We start from the raw sequence: 17,390 nt of genomic DNA, 5'->3' as shown, positions 1-17,390 counted from the left end.
TATCCCCAAAAATACAGCGGTTTTAAACCCAAAAAGTTTAGGTTTTTTGGGGAAACAGTCCTATTATATTGGCCCTCTCTCTCCATCTCTTTCATCGGACCAACCTTGATTTACGATACCCTTAGACAACCCTCCAAATTTTGGAGCCCAAGCTTGGTCTCCTATATATGTTTCTGATCAGGGAATGGTCCAGCCCGGCCCGGGCTTCTATATACCAATACCGTGGGAACTTAAGTGTTGGTACACTTAAATGAATGTAAATGAATTAACTCCGCGTGGTGATAATGTTTTTAATTTTAAAGGGGCTGCATGCATGCGCGGAGAAGAGGACATTTTTGGGTGTTTCAGTTTGACATTTGGGGGTGCTATAAGTGCGCGAGACCATAACCTAACCTAAACCCCAAATTTCGCGCGCACCTAAGGTGCCGTTAACCAGAATGTTCCGTGGTAATGTTCACCCGAATGACGCTTTCAAGTAGCGGAAGTGTCATGGGCTTATAGGACCTTTGTGAGTTTGAGAAAGAAGGCATTAAAGAAGAATTAAGTGCAAGTTTCAAACTGATTCAAATTTAACTTGGGCCTTTAAGGTTATGATTACGGCTTTAGAAAGAGGTTCTGAATACCGCTTTAGAAAGAGATTGTGATAACGGCTTTAGAAAGAGGTTGTGATTACGTCTTTAGAAAGAGGTTAGGATTACGGCTTTAGAAAGAGGTTAGGATTACGGCTTTAGAAAGAGGTTAGGATTACGGCTTTAGAAAGAGGTTAGGATTACGTCTTTAGAAAGAGGGTTAGGATTACGTCTTTAGAAAGAGGTTGTGATTACGTCTTTAGAAAGAGGTTAGGATTACGGCTTTAGAAAGAGGTTAGGATTACGTCTTTAGAAAGAGGGTTAGGATTACGTCTTTAGAAAGAGGGTTAGGATTACGTCTTAGAAAGAGGGTTATGATTACTTCTTTAGAAAGAGGGTTATGATTACGGCTTTAGAAAGAGGGTTATGATTACGGCTTTAGAAAGAGGGTTATGATTACGGCTTTAGGAAGAGGTTTATGAAAACCCTTGTTCAGAAGCACTTACTGAACATTATACCATTTATCAAGTGTGCCTGAACCGACAAAGAGAGAAAACGATGGAAAATTGAGAGCTTTTAACTAAAACTTTAATAGTAATAGTTTAGCGTAAAAATCCACTTATGCTCGTAGACTGTGGATCGGGTTCATGTGGCTAACCTTCTTTCATTCAACTTTTGAATTTTTCTCGATCACCTTGATTGAAAAATTCCAGTCCAATATGTTACGATCAAATTCAACAATATTGTTTTTAATTAAATAAGCTAAAGAATAAATAACTTTTATCTTTTTAAAAAAATGAAACATAGTATCGAGTATATCAGTTAATTAAAATAATAATCTAGATTGAATATACTAGATAAAGGCTTGTTATTTTCTAGTTTATGATTTAAAAACGTTTACGAGGCAAAACGAATTCCCCCGCTGCTGATAAAACCTGATTAAATTAACGACCCCCAACACATTTTGTTTTTATAATCGTTCGCAAATAACTGCATGTATATACTCGTGTTCGGTTACTCGGTAACACTGTAGAGCTACGCTACTTTCTGATCTATGAGGTTTAACATTGTGTATTGATACGCCGTCAGTTTTGCTAGTTTTATCAAGTTAACTTGAACTATAGTACTTACATAAACATTAGCTATTTTTATGGTGAGACTTGAAACGCGTGATTTTATGTATATCCAACCGGTTTTCCAGGTAGCCCTTCGGTTCCAGAATACTTACTTGAATTTGCGAATCATGTTTTGACTTTTTATATTTTCTTGTAGCAAAGGTATACAGGGTGTTTGGTAAACCGATTTTGACTTCTCAGAAACACCCTTTATGTAAATATAGGCTTAAATTTAATAAAACATTAAGCCATATTTTTATTTTCAATATCTCTTTTTAATACGTATATAAGATTTCTACGGTAATATTATTTACAACAAACGATAAATTTTCTGGTCTTACAGTAATTATCGTAAAAAAACAAAAATATTAAACAATAGAGGAGGGGTCCGAGAATTCCTCGAAAAAGTTTTTTTCGTACGCGGCGGAATTAATATAATCAATATATATTTCCTATAAAGGCCGCGAAATATTAAAATAATAATAATTATAATTATAAAGGACTAGGTTCTTCTACTTTGGAACAACAAAAAATGCGGCGTTATTTTCTTTATACTTCGCCCCCTTTTAAACTATCCTACAACATATTTTTTGTTTTTGTTTATTACTTTATACCCTCCAATTAAACAAAACCACAAGGAAAAAGATTAAATTAGGGAGATTTTTGACAATTATTTCCCCCTTTTTAGAGAGCTACCCCAGCCAACGCCACGAAGCCAGTACCTTTAAGATAAAATTTTAAATGGCTTCTCTGTCAAAGTTTTCAATTCAGAAAAATTTTTCATTTTTTTTATCAAGTCTCAAGCTTTTTTTTTTAAATTACATAAACAACTATACATATACTTTTTATCTATTTATAATTCTCGTAGCGGATTAAATTTCTTACTTTCTTACTTACTTCATTACTTCCGCTTTTGTTTTTACTTCCGCTAAATTTTTATATTTTTTAAACGGATATAAGCCGTATTTTTATTTATATCCTTAAATAGGTTTTATATAAATCAATTATGTGCCCAATTTGTGTATCCGATTTAATTATTGTTTTAGAGAGCGTAATTATGTTAATTTTTATTTTTAATTATTGTTCAGGTTAACAGAAGTTTTTTAGTTTGTTGTGAAATAAGCCTGAATTGAAGTTTTTCTTTTTTTTTTAGAATTATTTATTAAAAGGTTTTGGAGATTTCTTATTCTTAAGAGTCTATTAAGCTATGTTTAAAAATATTTGGGCATCGGTTAGTTAATTAGTTTTATGAATTAGGCACATACTATCGAAATTTCATATTTTGAAAGAAGTGTGGTTTTTTATTTTTTTTTTTTGTATAATTTTAAATAATTGAAAGACTGGTATCAAAATTAGTATGTGTGAACACGTGACCTCCACGTGCGACTACGTTTTTTTAACCCTCACATATTTTTCAAATAATTGTCAAAGAGAAAGAGAGAGAGTTTGGGAGTTTTAATCGCCTAATTTCGATTAAAATTAATTAATCAATAAAAATAAAATGGCACGTGAAATTATAAGAGTGAAAATTAGTGTTAAAAGAATTATTATTAATTTTTCTTTCTTCACACTGAAGGAACCGTTTATCTAAACCAACCGGGATTGTTTAATTAAACATTACTTTATACAGTATAATTTCTACTCGAAATTCTGTCATTTTAAACTTATCTTTATCTAATAGCTCGAGAAATCTGGAACTTTATAATAGCTTTACAATCATTTATAAATTGCTATTAATTCCCTTTTTTTATTTAATATTATTTTGCGAGGTGACAATATTTACAATTAGAGAATAATTAAGAAATATATAGAACCAAATTGTTTTTGTACTAAAACTTCAAACGCTATAAATACATTACATACTCAAGTTCACTTTTCGAAGAGAAATAATCGATTTTTCCGCTAGTGAAGTCCACACGTTAACGCGTAATCGATAATGTATTTTCGATATTTAAATTTTCTCACGGCTTCAACCGATTTCTTTTTTTTTTTAATCAATTTTCTTCTGTGAGAAAAGCCAAACCGCATTTTTAAAATTTTTTTTTTTTTTACAATATTTTAATAAATCTTCATAAATTAGCACGAAACCTCAGGCAATTGGCACAAGTTAGTTTTACTAGTGGCTATATTGTTTTCTTAAGCCTAAACACAGCGCGACACGAACTTCAATTAGTCACTTTTACGTGGATCGTCTTTAGGTTAATTAGGAAATTAGGTAATCTAGATAAAGTGTTATTAGACCAACATTTGACGCAGTTTTTTTTGTCTATTTAATTTAGGACCTGTTATGATGATGATGGGCGTGATGATCAGTGGGCATCGATTTGATCACCAATTTTGGGATATCACCACCTGGTTGGTTTATAACCGTTAAGTTTTTCCCGCTACTACGATGGTGATAACTTCGCGAGGGATCGGATCTTTTCATCATGGATGACGAGGTACCCGCTATGTTAGAAGAAGAAGAGGAGGAGGATGACGATGATGCACATGAAGATGACGTAACTGGTAAGTTCAAGTTCATACTTGTAGAAGACGTCATAGTCATAGATGACGTCGAGGGAGTATTGGTACCACTTAGCATTTGGTTTACCGGATTCGTAATGATTTTAAGTGAGGGAACTTTATTGGGGGCTTGCAAACACGTGGCGATTCTATGTTTGTCCAAGACTGGTGGGTTAGCGACTAAATTTCTTTGACGACTTGGGATAGACGTAACCGGGCGATCGTGACGGGAAGCGACTGATAAGTCCAACGCCCCTATATTGTCTTTGGTTGGCTCGGGTATTCGCGATACAGCCGGTGACCCGGCTCTGTTACTACCACCGCAACCGGAAGCCCCCGATGACGCTGAAGGAGTAGGATGCGAGTGTTCCTTACGCTTGCGTTCAACCCCGCTAATGTTCTTGTTAGTTACCGTATGATGAGAATTTTGTTTAACAATCAAGGGTAATATCGTGGGTTGGTTGTTATGATGTGAAGAGTTGCATTGCGGTTTGTTGCTCTTGACGGTTTTACCACCGCCACTGTGGTGATGACCGCTTTGTTGTTGTTGTTGGGGAGGCGAGAACTGGCGATGAGGGTTGTAAATATGATATTGGGGTGACCCCGAGGAATTCCTGTGTTGCGGGGAATGGTAAACCGGAGGTTGTAGAAAGGACGCCGTGGTAGGAGGACTGGCCGATGGGGCGGAAGCTACTGTATTGCCCACAGCGGCAACGGGAGGTTCGGCCAATTTGGGACTAGCTACTGGGGGAGGTGGACTGCGGACGCTTTGCGCGTTTTTGTCCTCGGAAGATGAAGATGATGATGTCGTTCGTTGGACAGTCGGACATAAAGGGGTTTTAATAGATATGGTGATTGTTTTGTGTTGTGGCGGCGGTTGTACCACTTCCGGTTTGCTGCTGCTGCTTTCCGGTGCCTTTTTCACAAACTCTTCCTTATCGCCGCCATTGTTGTTTCCACCGTTATTATTTGACGAGTTCGTAGTGGTAGTGGTTTTGTTTGTACTTGGTTCGGTGGCTTTCTTAGTTTCCGTCACGGAAGCCTTACTGTCAACCGTTTGTGGTCTAGGCGTGGGACTTCTGGTAACCACCACTTCCGGAAGTATAATCTTCTTGTCCGTATTCACTTTCTCAATCTGGTTGTTTTCCAAATTGATACGGATCGTTTCGATCGGTTTGGGTTGACTTTCCCTGACCGATTCCGTTACGCTCTTGGGGATTGTAGACGCGTTAAGCGTCACGTTAGGACTCGCCGGTTTAACCACCACTTCTTTGGTCAAGTAACTGGCCTTGCTGTAGGTTTTTATGTTACCGCTTAAGAACTTGTCTCCGCGGCGCATATTATCATCGTATTTCTTGACTTCAACGACGGCTTTACGACTCAAGGCCTCGTTTTTAGCGCTTTCAAACAAATCGTCCATCATTTTAGCGCGGCTGCCCGTTTCTCTGGGTATGACGGTTTCAACCGGTGGAGTGAATGTTTTGGTAACGGTGATAGTTATTGGCGGTGACGTTGTCGGTACGCTTATCGGGGTTGACGATGACACTGGTGTCGTAGCCGTGGTGGGTGAAGGCGACCCTATATCATCGTCGCAACTGGATCTGACTTCGGTTCGACTGGAGAAGTCGCTACCGCGTCCACTGTCTGCCTCATCCGGTATTTCGGCTTCGTCGTCTTTGTCCGCTTTAGTATCCGGGTCTTCGGGAAGCTTTTCTTCAGGTTTTACTTCTTTCACTTTTACAACTGGTTCCGGGCCGGAGATTGCTGCCGGAGTTGACGAGGGTCGTTTTGGAACAACTTCACTAGGATTGTCCGAATTTTGAACTTGATCAGGCGGGGCTAAACTCGAGTACAGTGGCGATGTTGGGAGGCTTCTACTGTTCAAAGGACTTTCACTACTAGGCGTAAAACCCGGTATCACTAAGGTGGCCACTTTAATTTTACACGAATTCTCGCGTTTTGAGGTTGAACTTGTAATTTTTACTATGGTCTCATCCGCGGCCGGTTTCTCAGACACAGTTTCTGTCGGTTTCTCGACAATTTCTTCAACCGTTTTTGTCGGTTTCGTTACAATCGGTTCGGGTATCGGCGATTCCACCACGGGAGTAACGGAGGGCACTGGCGCGTTTTGGGTTGGTACCGGTTGTTCTACCGGAGGAATAAAGGTTTTAGTGACGGTAACTTCCATTGTCGGACTGGGGGAGAGAGCCGCGGTTGAAGAACTTCGTCTCTGTTTGTGAGACTTGTCCTTTTTCTTCTCTTTCACTTTGGGTTGTTTTGGAAACTCGCGGTATTTGACGTAGTCCTTGTTGGATTTCGTTACGGTGGATAATTCTTTGGATTTTGAAGGATTTTGCGTGAATGTGTACACTTCCTTGTACTTTTCCTTGTTTTTAAGAATCTCCTTAATTTTTATCGGAGGTTCTTTGGCCACCACTGGTACTTCCTTTTCGACTGGTTTAAATTCGGGCATGTCCTTGATTTTGACCGTTTGCGTTGTCAACTTGGGCATGTCCTTTAGTTTCGTAGCCATCTTAAGCTTCGGGATGCCTTCCTTTATCTTGGGTTCTTTGGTCTTTGAGGAACTTTTCCCCTTGGTACCATCCTTGTTCTTATGATGATGGTGGTGGTGGTGATGCTCCTTGGATTTACCACCTTCGCGAGATGACTTGTCCTTAACTCTAGTACCCGATTCTTGGGCCTTCAGGTACTCTTTTATCCTAAGCAACTCTTTGGAAGATTCTTTGTGTTTCGAATGATGCTTCGACTCTTTATTCTTGCCCTCTTTGTCCTTCTTGTGTTTATGTTTGGAAGATTTTCCCGAGGATGACTCGGACGTTGTCGAAGATGACGTAGAAGGGCTGGATAAAGGTGACGCGAAAGTGACTGACGCGGATGACGGCGAATGATGCGAAGAATTGGAAGGAGACTTAGAAGGGTCCGTCACCGCCACTTTTAAACACAGTCGCTTAGTACGCGGTTCACCGTTCGAGTCATCCAATGACGCGGAACGTTTCACGGTAGCCGGATTAACCGGAGGAACTATGGTCAAAGTTTGCACCAAGGACGTAGAGGCCGAACGTTTACTCGACTTGCTCATTTTAGGCTCCGTACTAGTCGACGCGCTGACCAGGATTGGTGGTTGCGGGATTTTCATCTTGGTTTTGACAGTTACTGGGGATTCTTCAACCTCCATGGGTTCTGGTTCCTCTTCCGGGATTGCGGGTAGAGTACCAACGCCGCCACTGTGGCTAGCCGGTACGCTTTCCGTAATTTCTTCTATGACCGGTTGTAATTGAGGTTGGGGTATCGGTTTGACTTTCCTCCTGATTCGGTAGAATAATCGCATTGGACCAATCTGTTTGAACGAATAAAACAAACATATGGGGGTTTTCGATTAAGTATAATGCACCTAATTTTATCCCAAGACAAAAACCTTTAAAGCCTACATTTATTGTAAAGAAAACCTTAAACCTTATACAGTTATGCCTCAAAATTAATTAGTTCATATTTATGAAGCCTAGAAACGTTTCTGGCTTTTGTCATCCGAATACAATCGGCGTCTAACAGTATAGGACCCCACTTTGTTCAAGTCAAAAACATGTCTTGGATTTACGAACTTTTTAATAGTCCCTGATCAGAAAAACAAAATATAACTTAATAGGATACTGACCCTTCTCCAAGAGTAAATGTAGGCAATATCCATCAGGGACAAATCGTCTTCAAGATATTCCTCCAGGTACATTATGTCCACCTACGCGTTTGTAAATAAACGAAAGATTGTTGTAAAAAAACCTTCAAAACCTTTTATCAATACACAGCCGCTAAGCGAGCTTAGAAATATAAATATGCCTACGGTATATGCATATTTTTTTTTATTCTTTTTTTTCCATAAAGGTGATTTGAATAAATAAACCATTTAAAACGCGGTGGGGAGACACTGACCTCGTAAAAGGGCGTTAGATCGTACTTCATGATAATGAGTTTCTTCATATGCGCCACTCGAACCGCTGCTTTGCACAGCAAGAATCGACGACTAGCAGCCTAAAGACATAATATAGAAAAAATAGGGGGACCAAGTTAAGAGCGAGTTGGAAAATGATAGGTTTATTTCTACGAGTCATTAACAATTAATTGAAAGGATGAAATCTTCCCTTGTTTGAAAGAGGTTTATTGTTTTGATATTATTATTGTTGTTATGACTTACATTATCATCAGATGCCGTCTCTTTCTCCGCGGCTTGGAGTTGTTCCTCCGTTTCAGGCCTTTGATTCGTGCTGGAAGTATGAAAATTTAATTGTTTTTGTTAATTAAATTGACTTCAGTGTGTAAAGGGTTATTTATATTTGTGTTGGTTTGTTTGTTTGTTTGTGAGAGGATTAAATTGGTAATTAGAAATGGTTGGGTACGAGGTAGTAACAGGGTTGGTAAGAGTAGGGGGAGAATCTATGTTCTCGGACAACCTGCTGCTATACTTTTAACATTAGCAGCACCTGCTGCTATACCTTAACATTAGCTGCATCAACTGCTGCTATACTTTAACATTAGCTGCAGCAGCACCTATACTTCAACAATCAATCGATGGTATCGCAAACATATTTTCCATAAAATTGTTATCTTTCCTACATTCAAATTTCTTATCTTATCTATCAAACCTTCATCCCCTTCACAAAGACGTAGAATTGTTATAACCATAACGAAATCATTCACCTTATATTCTATGTTATTCGGGGTCAGTGAAAAGCAGTTACATCACGACCTTCAAACTAGAATAATAGTTAATGCTTAGTTTAATGTATAACGGTATGGTTTATAGCAGTGCAACGTATATTATTGTATACATCTATCGAGGAAAATAATTAGTTTTAATCATATTTATTTAATTATTCGAAAAGTGGTGAATATTAAGATCATTCTAGACTATTTGTTTACACCCTTATCAGTATGATTTTTGACGAGAAATTCAAAATCATGCTAAATCTAATCGGTTCAGTTCCGAGTTTCACCTTTATCAGTAGTTGAATATCGATTGGGAAATTTTAAAATGCTTAACATAGACGAATCATATTCAGATAGATGTAACATCCGGAATAAAAAACAATATACAAATATCAGAAATCATAATATATGTAAATCAAACACCCTAGTATAGATCCACATCAGAAGTGTCCGACGGACCATATCTATTCTATTATTCCAATATTTACCATTCACACGCTATTTTCTTTACCCATTTTTGGGGGGGTTGGGGGGGGGGTTTATGATGAGTCATCCTTATACCCCTTATCTTTTAAGATTAAGAGCTATTAACCAATGAGAAGCCTGCTCCAGTTCTAGTTCTAGTTATAGTTTATCATTATCAGTATCAAATGTTTGAGGTGTATGTAAAGCGATTGATTAGGGTGTTAGAGATCATTTTCGTAAGACACGAGCTATCGACAAGTCATACATACATTAAGGAGATTAGAGTTTCGTTAAATCAGAAACTTTTACCCAATTTAAAATGTTTCATTGCGATAAATGTGACGCAAAGTTTCCCGCTAAAAGAAGTCTACTGCAGCACATACGTTCGCTCCATGAGAATATAAGGTTCGCGTGTGTTCAATGTTCGGCATCATTTACACGGAAAACCAACTTAAATAAGCACATCGAGAAAGTGCACGGTCTACCTCCTGGAACCTCTGATACCCCGCAAGGTATCTCTCTACCTAATCCGCTCACACCCGCCGAATCGGATCCCAACACCCTCACCCATTCTCCACCGACCTCTAACCAATCTAGGAAACGTCGCCATTCGGGTGGCGATTCTGCTACACCTGTTAAACGTCCATCACCGTTTCCAGAACCTCGAGATGAGTGGGAGGAGGTTGAAGCACTGGACGATGCCGTTTTCGCTGCCCGTGCGACCCCGAGTGGGGTGGAAACAGACGCATCAAGATTAATTAACAGTCACACCGAAGCTATTTACGGGTATATCGAGAAAAAACGTGAATCAAAGAAAGGAGTGAAATGGTACCTTGTTATTCGTGCTCGCTATACACGCTCCCTGGCCAATATCGACACCGTCGTCGAAGCTCTACCATATTTTCGTGGATTCACCTACGCTACACTAAGTTCTGATGTTATTCGGGATCAGATCTCAACCTGCATTCAAAAAATTGAGCAATCCATGTCCGAATATGAAGATAAGGGATCTGGATGGGTGTTAGATCGAATCGAATTTCTACAATTAAACATTATCGCGTACTCTCCACTGCAAGGAGGATCATACATTGAATTACCTCAATGGATTGCAGACAAGAAAGCCGTCATTAATATTAAAAACGACGACGACCGATGCTTTCTGTACTGTATTTTAGCTCAATTACATCCAACTAACATTCACCCTGAACGTGTTAATAAATATACGGAATTCGCCGAGGAACTGAATTTAGAAGGGATATCCTTCCCCTTTAAATATGATTCTAACAAACTGAAAAAATTTGAGAATGCGAATAACCTCTCGATTAACATCTTCGCCGTGGAAAAAATAATTTTCCCTATCCACGTTAGTGAAAACAAAGTAAAGGCGGAAAGACAAATCGATCTCCTATTACTAACCTGTGGTAAGAAACAACATTACTGTCTGATTCGAAGTTTAAGCCGGCTCTTAAGCGATTTGACTAAAGATTGTCGTTCAACATTCTACTGTCGCTATTGTCTACACCGTTTTTCCGGTGCCAACGCTAAAAACAACCACAGCAAACACGTGAAAGATTGCAACGTCCACGGACCTCAACGTATTGAAATGCCCACTGAAAACCCCATTTGTAGATTCACAAAGTTCGGATGGTGTATGAGGGTTCCATACGTTATTTACGCCGACTTTGAATCTATTATGCCTAAAGTCGATACCTGCCTGCCCGATTCGACACTGTCATCAACTACAACATTAGCCCATCACATCTCTTGCGGTTTTTCATATGTGGTGGTCGGCCCCGGCGGCAAGGCCAGTAAACCGGTTACGTATCGAGGAAAAGATGCCACGAAAGTCTTTTTCGATAAATTAGATGTCGAGGCGAAAACTATTCAGGGTAAAATAGCCGAAAAACTTCCGCTGAATCTATCAAGTGAGGAGGAAAAGACCCACCGAGAAGCGTCGACCTGCTATCTATGTGATAAACCCTTCACATCGAAGGACTGGAAAGTTAGGGACCATGATCACTACTTGGGGATGTATCGTGGAGCGGCACATAATACCTGCAACCTGAAACTGAAACCGCCGAATCATATTCCCGTCTTTCTCCATAACCTCAGCCGCTACGATGGGCATCTTCTAATGCAGCAGATCGGACTAATCAAAAATAAAAGAATCGATTGCATTCCGAGCAATAGTGAGACGTACATTTCCTTTTCGCTGGGACATCTACGTTTCGTCGACTCGTTTCGGTTTTTAGCTGCACCCCTGGAAACCCTCGTGGGGAACCTGGCTAAAGGAGGCTCCGATAAGTTTCCCATTTTAAATTCCGTGTACAACCCTGATGAGGTCGCCCTACTGTTGAGAAAAGGAGTCTACCCCTACGATCTCATGGACAGTACAGAACAATTCAACCGAGAGCAACTACCCTCGAAGGACAGCTTTTTCAACATTTTAACTGATACACCCATCAATGACAATGACTACGAACATGCCCAGAAGGTCTGGGAAACTTTCCGGATACGAAATATGGGAGAGTATCACGATCTCTACGTCACCGCCGATACTCTTCAGCTGGCTGATGTCTTCGAATCATTCCGGAACATTTGTATGAACTACTATAAATTAGATAGTGCTCATTCATATACGAGCCCGGGTTTCGCTTGGGAAAGCGCCCTCTATATGACGGGGGTGGAGTTAGATCTGCTGCTAGATCCGGATATGCATCTGATGATCGAGAGAGGGATTCGCGGCGGCGTTTCCATGATTACCCACCGTTTAGCGACAGCCAACAATAATCTCTTTCCCGATACATATGACCCAGAAAAACCCACGACCTTCCTGACATATTTAGATTGTAACAATCTATACGGTACAGTCATGATGGATCCCATGCCGATGAGGGAATTTCAATGGAGCAATTCCATCCCAATCGAGGATATACTCAAACACCCAGATGACGATAAAATCGGATACATTCTCGAGGTCGACTTGACATACCCTGCATCATTACATCACGATCATAATGATTTACCTCTGGCACCACAAAAGCGGTCTGTTGTAACCTCAGAGTTGTCGAATTATACGAAGAAGCAGCTAGAGCATTTGAATATCCCGCTGAGAGACTCCTTACCGAAATTGATCCCGGATCTTCACCCTAAAACCAATTACGTCGTTCATTACCGTAATCTGCGGTATTACGTCGAGAAAGGGATGAAAATCAGTCGAGTTCACCGAATTCTATCCTTCGAGCAGGGAACTTGGCTCTCCGAGTATATCGCCTTCAATACAGAAAAAAGAAAGATAGCCGCCAACGATTTCGAGAAGGATTTCTTTAAATTAATGAATAACGCCGTCTTCGGTAAAACGATGGAGAATTTGAGGAATCGAATCAAGTTCGACCTAGTTCAACACCCCAAATTAGCTATTAAGAAAGCTAGCTCTCCAACATTCGAAAAATTCACCATTTTTCATAATGATTTGGTGGGAATTCACTCAATAAGAAAATCAATCACCTTGAATCGACCTATATATACCGGCTTCACCATCCTGGATCTCTCGAAGCTACTGATGTACCGGTTCCATTATGACACCATCCGAGCACAGTACAACGATAAAGCCAAACTTCTTTTCACCGATACGGACAGTCTCACGTATTACATCGAGACGAATGATTTATACAAGGACTTGGCTCAAAAAGCACACCATTACGATTTCTCGGGGTACCCCACCGACCATCCGCTTTTTAGTAATGAGAATAAAAAGAGTCTGGGGAAATTCAAAGATGAGTTAAACGGTCTACCTATCCAAGAGTTCTGCGGCTTACGGCCAAAGATGTACTCCATTCTGTCTGCGAATGGTGAGAAGAAGACGGCCAAGGGCATCTGCAAAAGAGTTGTGAGGAAAAGCGTTTTTCACGCTGATTACCGAGATTGTCTCCTGAATCGGAAAATTACCACTGCAGAGATGAATCGCATCGTCAGTGCAAAGCATAATCTCTACACAATACGGCAAAACAAGCTATGCTTGAACCCATGCGATGATAAGCGCTACATACTTGAAGATGGAATCACGACCCTTGCTCATGGACACGTTGATTTACCAACATAGACCCTCATCGAACATAACTCTTGCTATTAATTTATATACATTTTTGAATATATTCTGTATAATTTTAGTATAATTCATAAATATTTGGTTCATATTTATATTGTTTTAAGTGTTATTAAAAGTGAAAATTAAAGTTAAATACATTATTTTAATGAAAACCTGACTGAAAATTTCTTTCCTTTAAAATGCGTCTTTATCGTAAAATTCTTATCTCCAGAATCCTCTATCTTATCTACTAAGCCTACACTTTTTTCAGTGAAAGCGAGCGCCAAAACCCTCTAATGTTCAGGAAGATACGATATAATGTATGTTTTGATATTATCGCAGTTTGGTTTCTAATATGTTTATAGGTATTTACATAACAGAAAACTCTTCAAATTACTGAATTCCGATTAATTTTTGCTCGTAGGAAACTAAAAAAAGCGGTTGAAAGTGACATGAAATGTCTATAGTTCAATTAAAAGTATCAGCAAAACACTAAAAATTGGTTAATGTTTCGCTAATTGTATAGTAAAAGTAACGTTATTCGACTTAAATACATCTGATATTATTAATAAATGACAATTATAAAACAGATAATGAAGTTGAATGACGAAAAACTGGTCGAAAGTGTTGCTAATATACTAAAATGCGGATCGAACTGATGTAAAATGAAAGCGCTCGATTGAAAGCGAACTAATATGACTATAAGAGGATCAAAGTGTTGTCAAACTACTTAAAGGTGGTTCCAATCGCATTCAATGGAACTAAAAAAGCAGTTGAACGTTCATGAAATGACTGAAGTACAATTGTAAGTATTGAAAAAAACACCAAAAAATAGGTTTAAGTTTCGTTAAATGTCTAATAAAGACCACACTATTCCACTTACATTATTTGTTTACATTCTTATCAGCATGATAAGGAGTGCAAACCTAGTTTGATTTCTAATATATTATAATCATTTAAGTAACAGAAAGCCCCTTCAAATGACTGAAATGCGGTTGATTTAGTTCGTATGAATCTAAAAAGTGGTTGAAAGTGTCATGAAATAACATGAAATCCTTCGGTTGAAAGCGAACTATTATGACTAAGAAAGTGTATCAAGATGCAGTTAAACTAGTAAAATGTTGTTGAAAACGGCGTCAAACGAATAAATTTCAATGAAAAGTAACGTGCAATGAATCATAATGTAGATAAGAGTTACGTCATTCGCCTAAACTACACTTGGAATATAAAACAATTTATAACTGTTAAGTCACAACCTGAGCGGTGAAGGGACGGTTCTCCGAATTCTAAGACCATAGGGGGCGCGTTTTTGAAAAAAAAGGTGGGTGGCGGCGCCCCCTACGGTCTTAGAATTCGGAGATCCGTCCCTTCACCGCTCAGGTTGTGACTTAACAGTTATAAATTGTTTTATATTCCAAGTGTAGTTTAGGCGAATGACGTAACTCTTATCTACATTATGATTCATTGCACGTTACTTTTCATTGAAATTTATTCGTTTGACGACGTTTTCAACAACATTTTACTAGTTTAACTGCATCTTGATACACTTTCTTATTATTATTATTATTATTGTTGATGAGGAGGGTACGCGCCCTAGCACCGATGCCAAAGGCATATTGTGCATCCTCGTAATCAGGCCTTGAATAGGCCTGTAGCTGCAGCGTAGCTAAGAATTCGCTCCACCGTGAGAGAGGAGACCCTCGAGGGTTCCAGGGTGTGTGAATCAAAATATTCTAATCTAAGCGAGGCGAAGTAGTCGCACTCGCAAAGTACGTGGGCGGATGTTTCTTCCATCTCCTGACACGACCTACAGAGAGGGTCGTCGGCAAAACCCATCAGATGGAGGTGCCTATTAAGCCGGCAATGCCCGGTCAAAAGACCGGTGGCCAGCCTAATATCCCATCTGCCGAGCGAAATTAGGTCCCTAGCACGAGACCTGCAGGGACCATCGACAAACAACTTTGTCTGTCTCTGGCCCTCCATGCTGTGCCAGAGCTGATTTTGTATGACAGTCAACCTGTCATGCAGACACCGTTTGACGTGCCTGTAGGGGATGGGGACGGCCGGCTCCGGCCCCAAGAGCTTGGCCTCCGCACCCCTTTTCGCAAATCTATCGGCTTGCTCATTGCCATAATATCCGCTATGCCCTGGCACCCAGTACAGCAGAACCCTGTTGCAGGATGCCAGTCGCGCTAGCAGGTCGAGGCAGCTACGCACCAGTTGAGAAGAAATCTGACACTGGTTCAGAGCGTTCAGGGCAGCCTGACTGTCAGAATAAATTCTCACAGTCCGTCCGGTATACCCTTTGTTAATACAGTAATCTGCGCAATAACAGATCGCGGCAATTTCAGCCTGGAACACACTAGCGAAGGTGCCCAGGCAAGCAGAAAAGCCGACCCTTGTGGTTTGACAGTAATAGCCGGCGCCAGCGCCGGAATCAGTCTTGGAGCCATCGGTGAACCAAATGGTTTCACCCCCAGTGCCAAGAGGCAGCAGGTTAGTCCACTCTGCCCGACTGGGGAAGTGGATACTGAATGGCTTAGTGAAATCAAAACTGGTGACGGTTTTGTCAGAGCACATCGTAAGCGACGGCTCAAGTGCGGCGTACTCCCGAAAGAGCTTCGTATGGCTGTAATCCCAAAGTCTTGGAACCCAACAGCCACTAATGTTGAGCCTGTAGGCTCCCATGACAGCCTCCTCCTCAATGAAGAGATGAAGAGGAAGCATGTCGAGGAGCACCTCCAGGGAAGCAGTTGGGGTCGATCTCATGGCCCCCGTAACACCAATGCAGGCAAGCCTTTGAAGCTTGCGCAGGGCAGCCTGCACCGTCTTAAGCCGGACCCTTGTCCACCAGACAAGTGCCCCGTAAGATAGTATGGGTCTGATGATCCCAGTATAGAGCCAGTGTACAGCCTTGGGGTTGAGGCCCCAAGTCTGGCCGACAGAGCTCCTGGTCCTCCAGAAGAGCATCTTGGCCTTCTTAATACACCGATCAAGATGCGGCTTCCATGTGAGTCTACAATCAAAAGTCACCCCCAGGTATTTCACCTCGGAGGACTTTGTCAGGACCTGGCCAAAGAAAGAGATATCATTGAACAGATCCTTAGTATTCTTCCTCGTAAAAGGAACAAGGACAGTTTTATCAGGATTAACGGTGAGGTTAACCGCCTGACACCATTGCTCCACGCTAGAGAGAGCAGATCTCATAAGCGCGGTAACAGTATCCGGGAACTTCCCCGTAAAGACTATCGCTACATCGTCCGCATACCCGAAGCAGCAACAGCCCCCAGCACCCCCGAGCCTCCCCAGGAGCTCGTCCACCACCAGGCACCACAACAGGGGGGAGAGCACTCCACCCTGAGGGCAGCCCCTGCTGGTAGTCACCCCTAGAGAGTCCCCAAGGAGGGACGCCGACACCTCGCGGTCGGTAAGCATGGACTTGATCCAGCGGCCAAGAGTGGCGCTGATGCCAAATCTCTCAACAGCTTCAGTAATAACCGAGCTAGAGACCTTGTCAAAGGCCCCCTCGATATCGAGGAAGACAGCCAGTGAAATTTCCTGAAACTCGAATGCCCTATCCAGGCAATTCGTAAGGCCGTGAAGGGCCGTCTCAGTGGATTTGCCTTTTTGGTAGGCAAATTGTGAAGAAGAGAGAGGAGTTACCGAAAGTACCTCGTCTCTGATGTACCTGTCCACCAACTTCTCCAGAATTTTGAGGAAGAAGGAGGTCAGGCATATGGGTCTAAATGCTTTCGCCTCGAGATAGGAAGCCTTCCCGGGCTTGGGAATAAAGATGACCCTAGAGCGTTTCCAGTCACGAGGTATGTGACCGAGAGCAATGCAAAGTCTGTAGATCTTGCATAGCGGAGAGGCGATGTGGTCTAAGCCCTCCTGCAAAAGCAGAGGGAAGACCCCATCGGGTCCCGGAGA

At 41.0% G+C, this 17,390-nt stretch overlaps 2 protein-coding genes across 2 annotated transcripts in view; one reads left to right on the top strand and one right to left on the bottom strand.

The window, feature by feature from the left end:
- Positions 1-1,937: 1,937 nt before the first annotated feature.
- Positions 1,938-17,390, bottom strand: part of LOC149702621 (uncharacterized) — a 133,045-nt gene continuing 117,592 nt past the window's right edge. Inside the window, exons 7-10 of the mRNA XM_089867136.1 lie at positions 8,397-8,466; positions 8,135-8,233; positions 7,863-7,943; positions 1,938-7,547 (exon numbers count right to left, since the gene is read on the bottom strand). Of these exons, the coding sequence (XP_089723262.1) occupies positions 3,960-7,547; positions 7,863-7,943; positions 8,135-8,233; positions 8,397-8,466 (3,838 nt within the window). The 3' untranslated portion in view covers positions 1,938-3,959. The remainder of the gene's footprint in view (positions 7,548-7,862; positions 7,944-8,134; positions 8,234-8,396; positions 8,467-17,390) is intronic.
- The window catches only part of LOC149702613 (bone morphogenetic protein 8B-like), a 265,732-nt gene continuing 252,391 nt past the window's right edge, over positions 4,050-17,390 (top strand). Inside the window, exon 1 of the mRNA XM_089866479.1 lies at positions 4,050-4,192. The gene's annotated coding sequence lies outside the window, so the exon portion shown is untranslated. The remainder of the gene's footprint in view (positions 4,193-17,390) is intronic.

This window comes from Phalangium opilio, unplaced genomic scaffold (assembly GCF_054372755.1).
Source record: "Phalangium opilio isolate 3A_F unplaced genomic scaffold, DU_Popi_V2 ptg000017l_1, whole genome shotgun sequence".
Taxonomy (NCBI): domain Eukaryota; kingdom Metazoa; phylum Arthropoda; class Arachnida; order Opiliones; family Phalangiidae; genus Phalangium; species Phalangium opilio.
The sequence above is the reverse complement of the archived record's forward strand: the minus strand, read 5'-3'. Positions and strand labels throughout refer to the sequence as shown.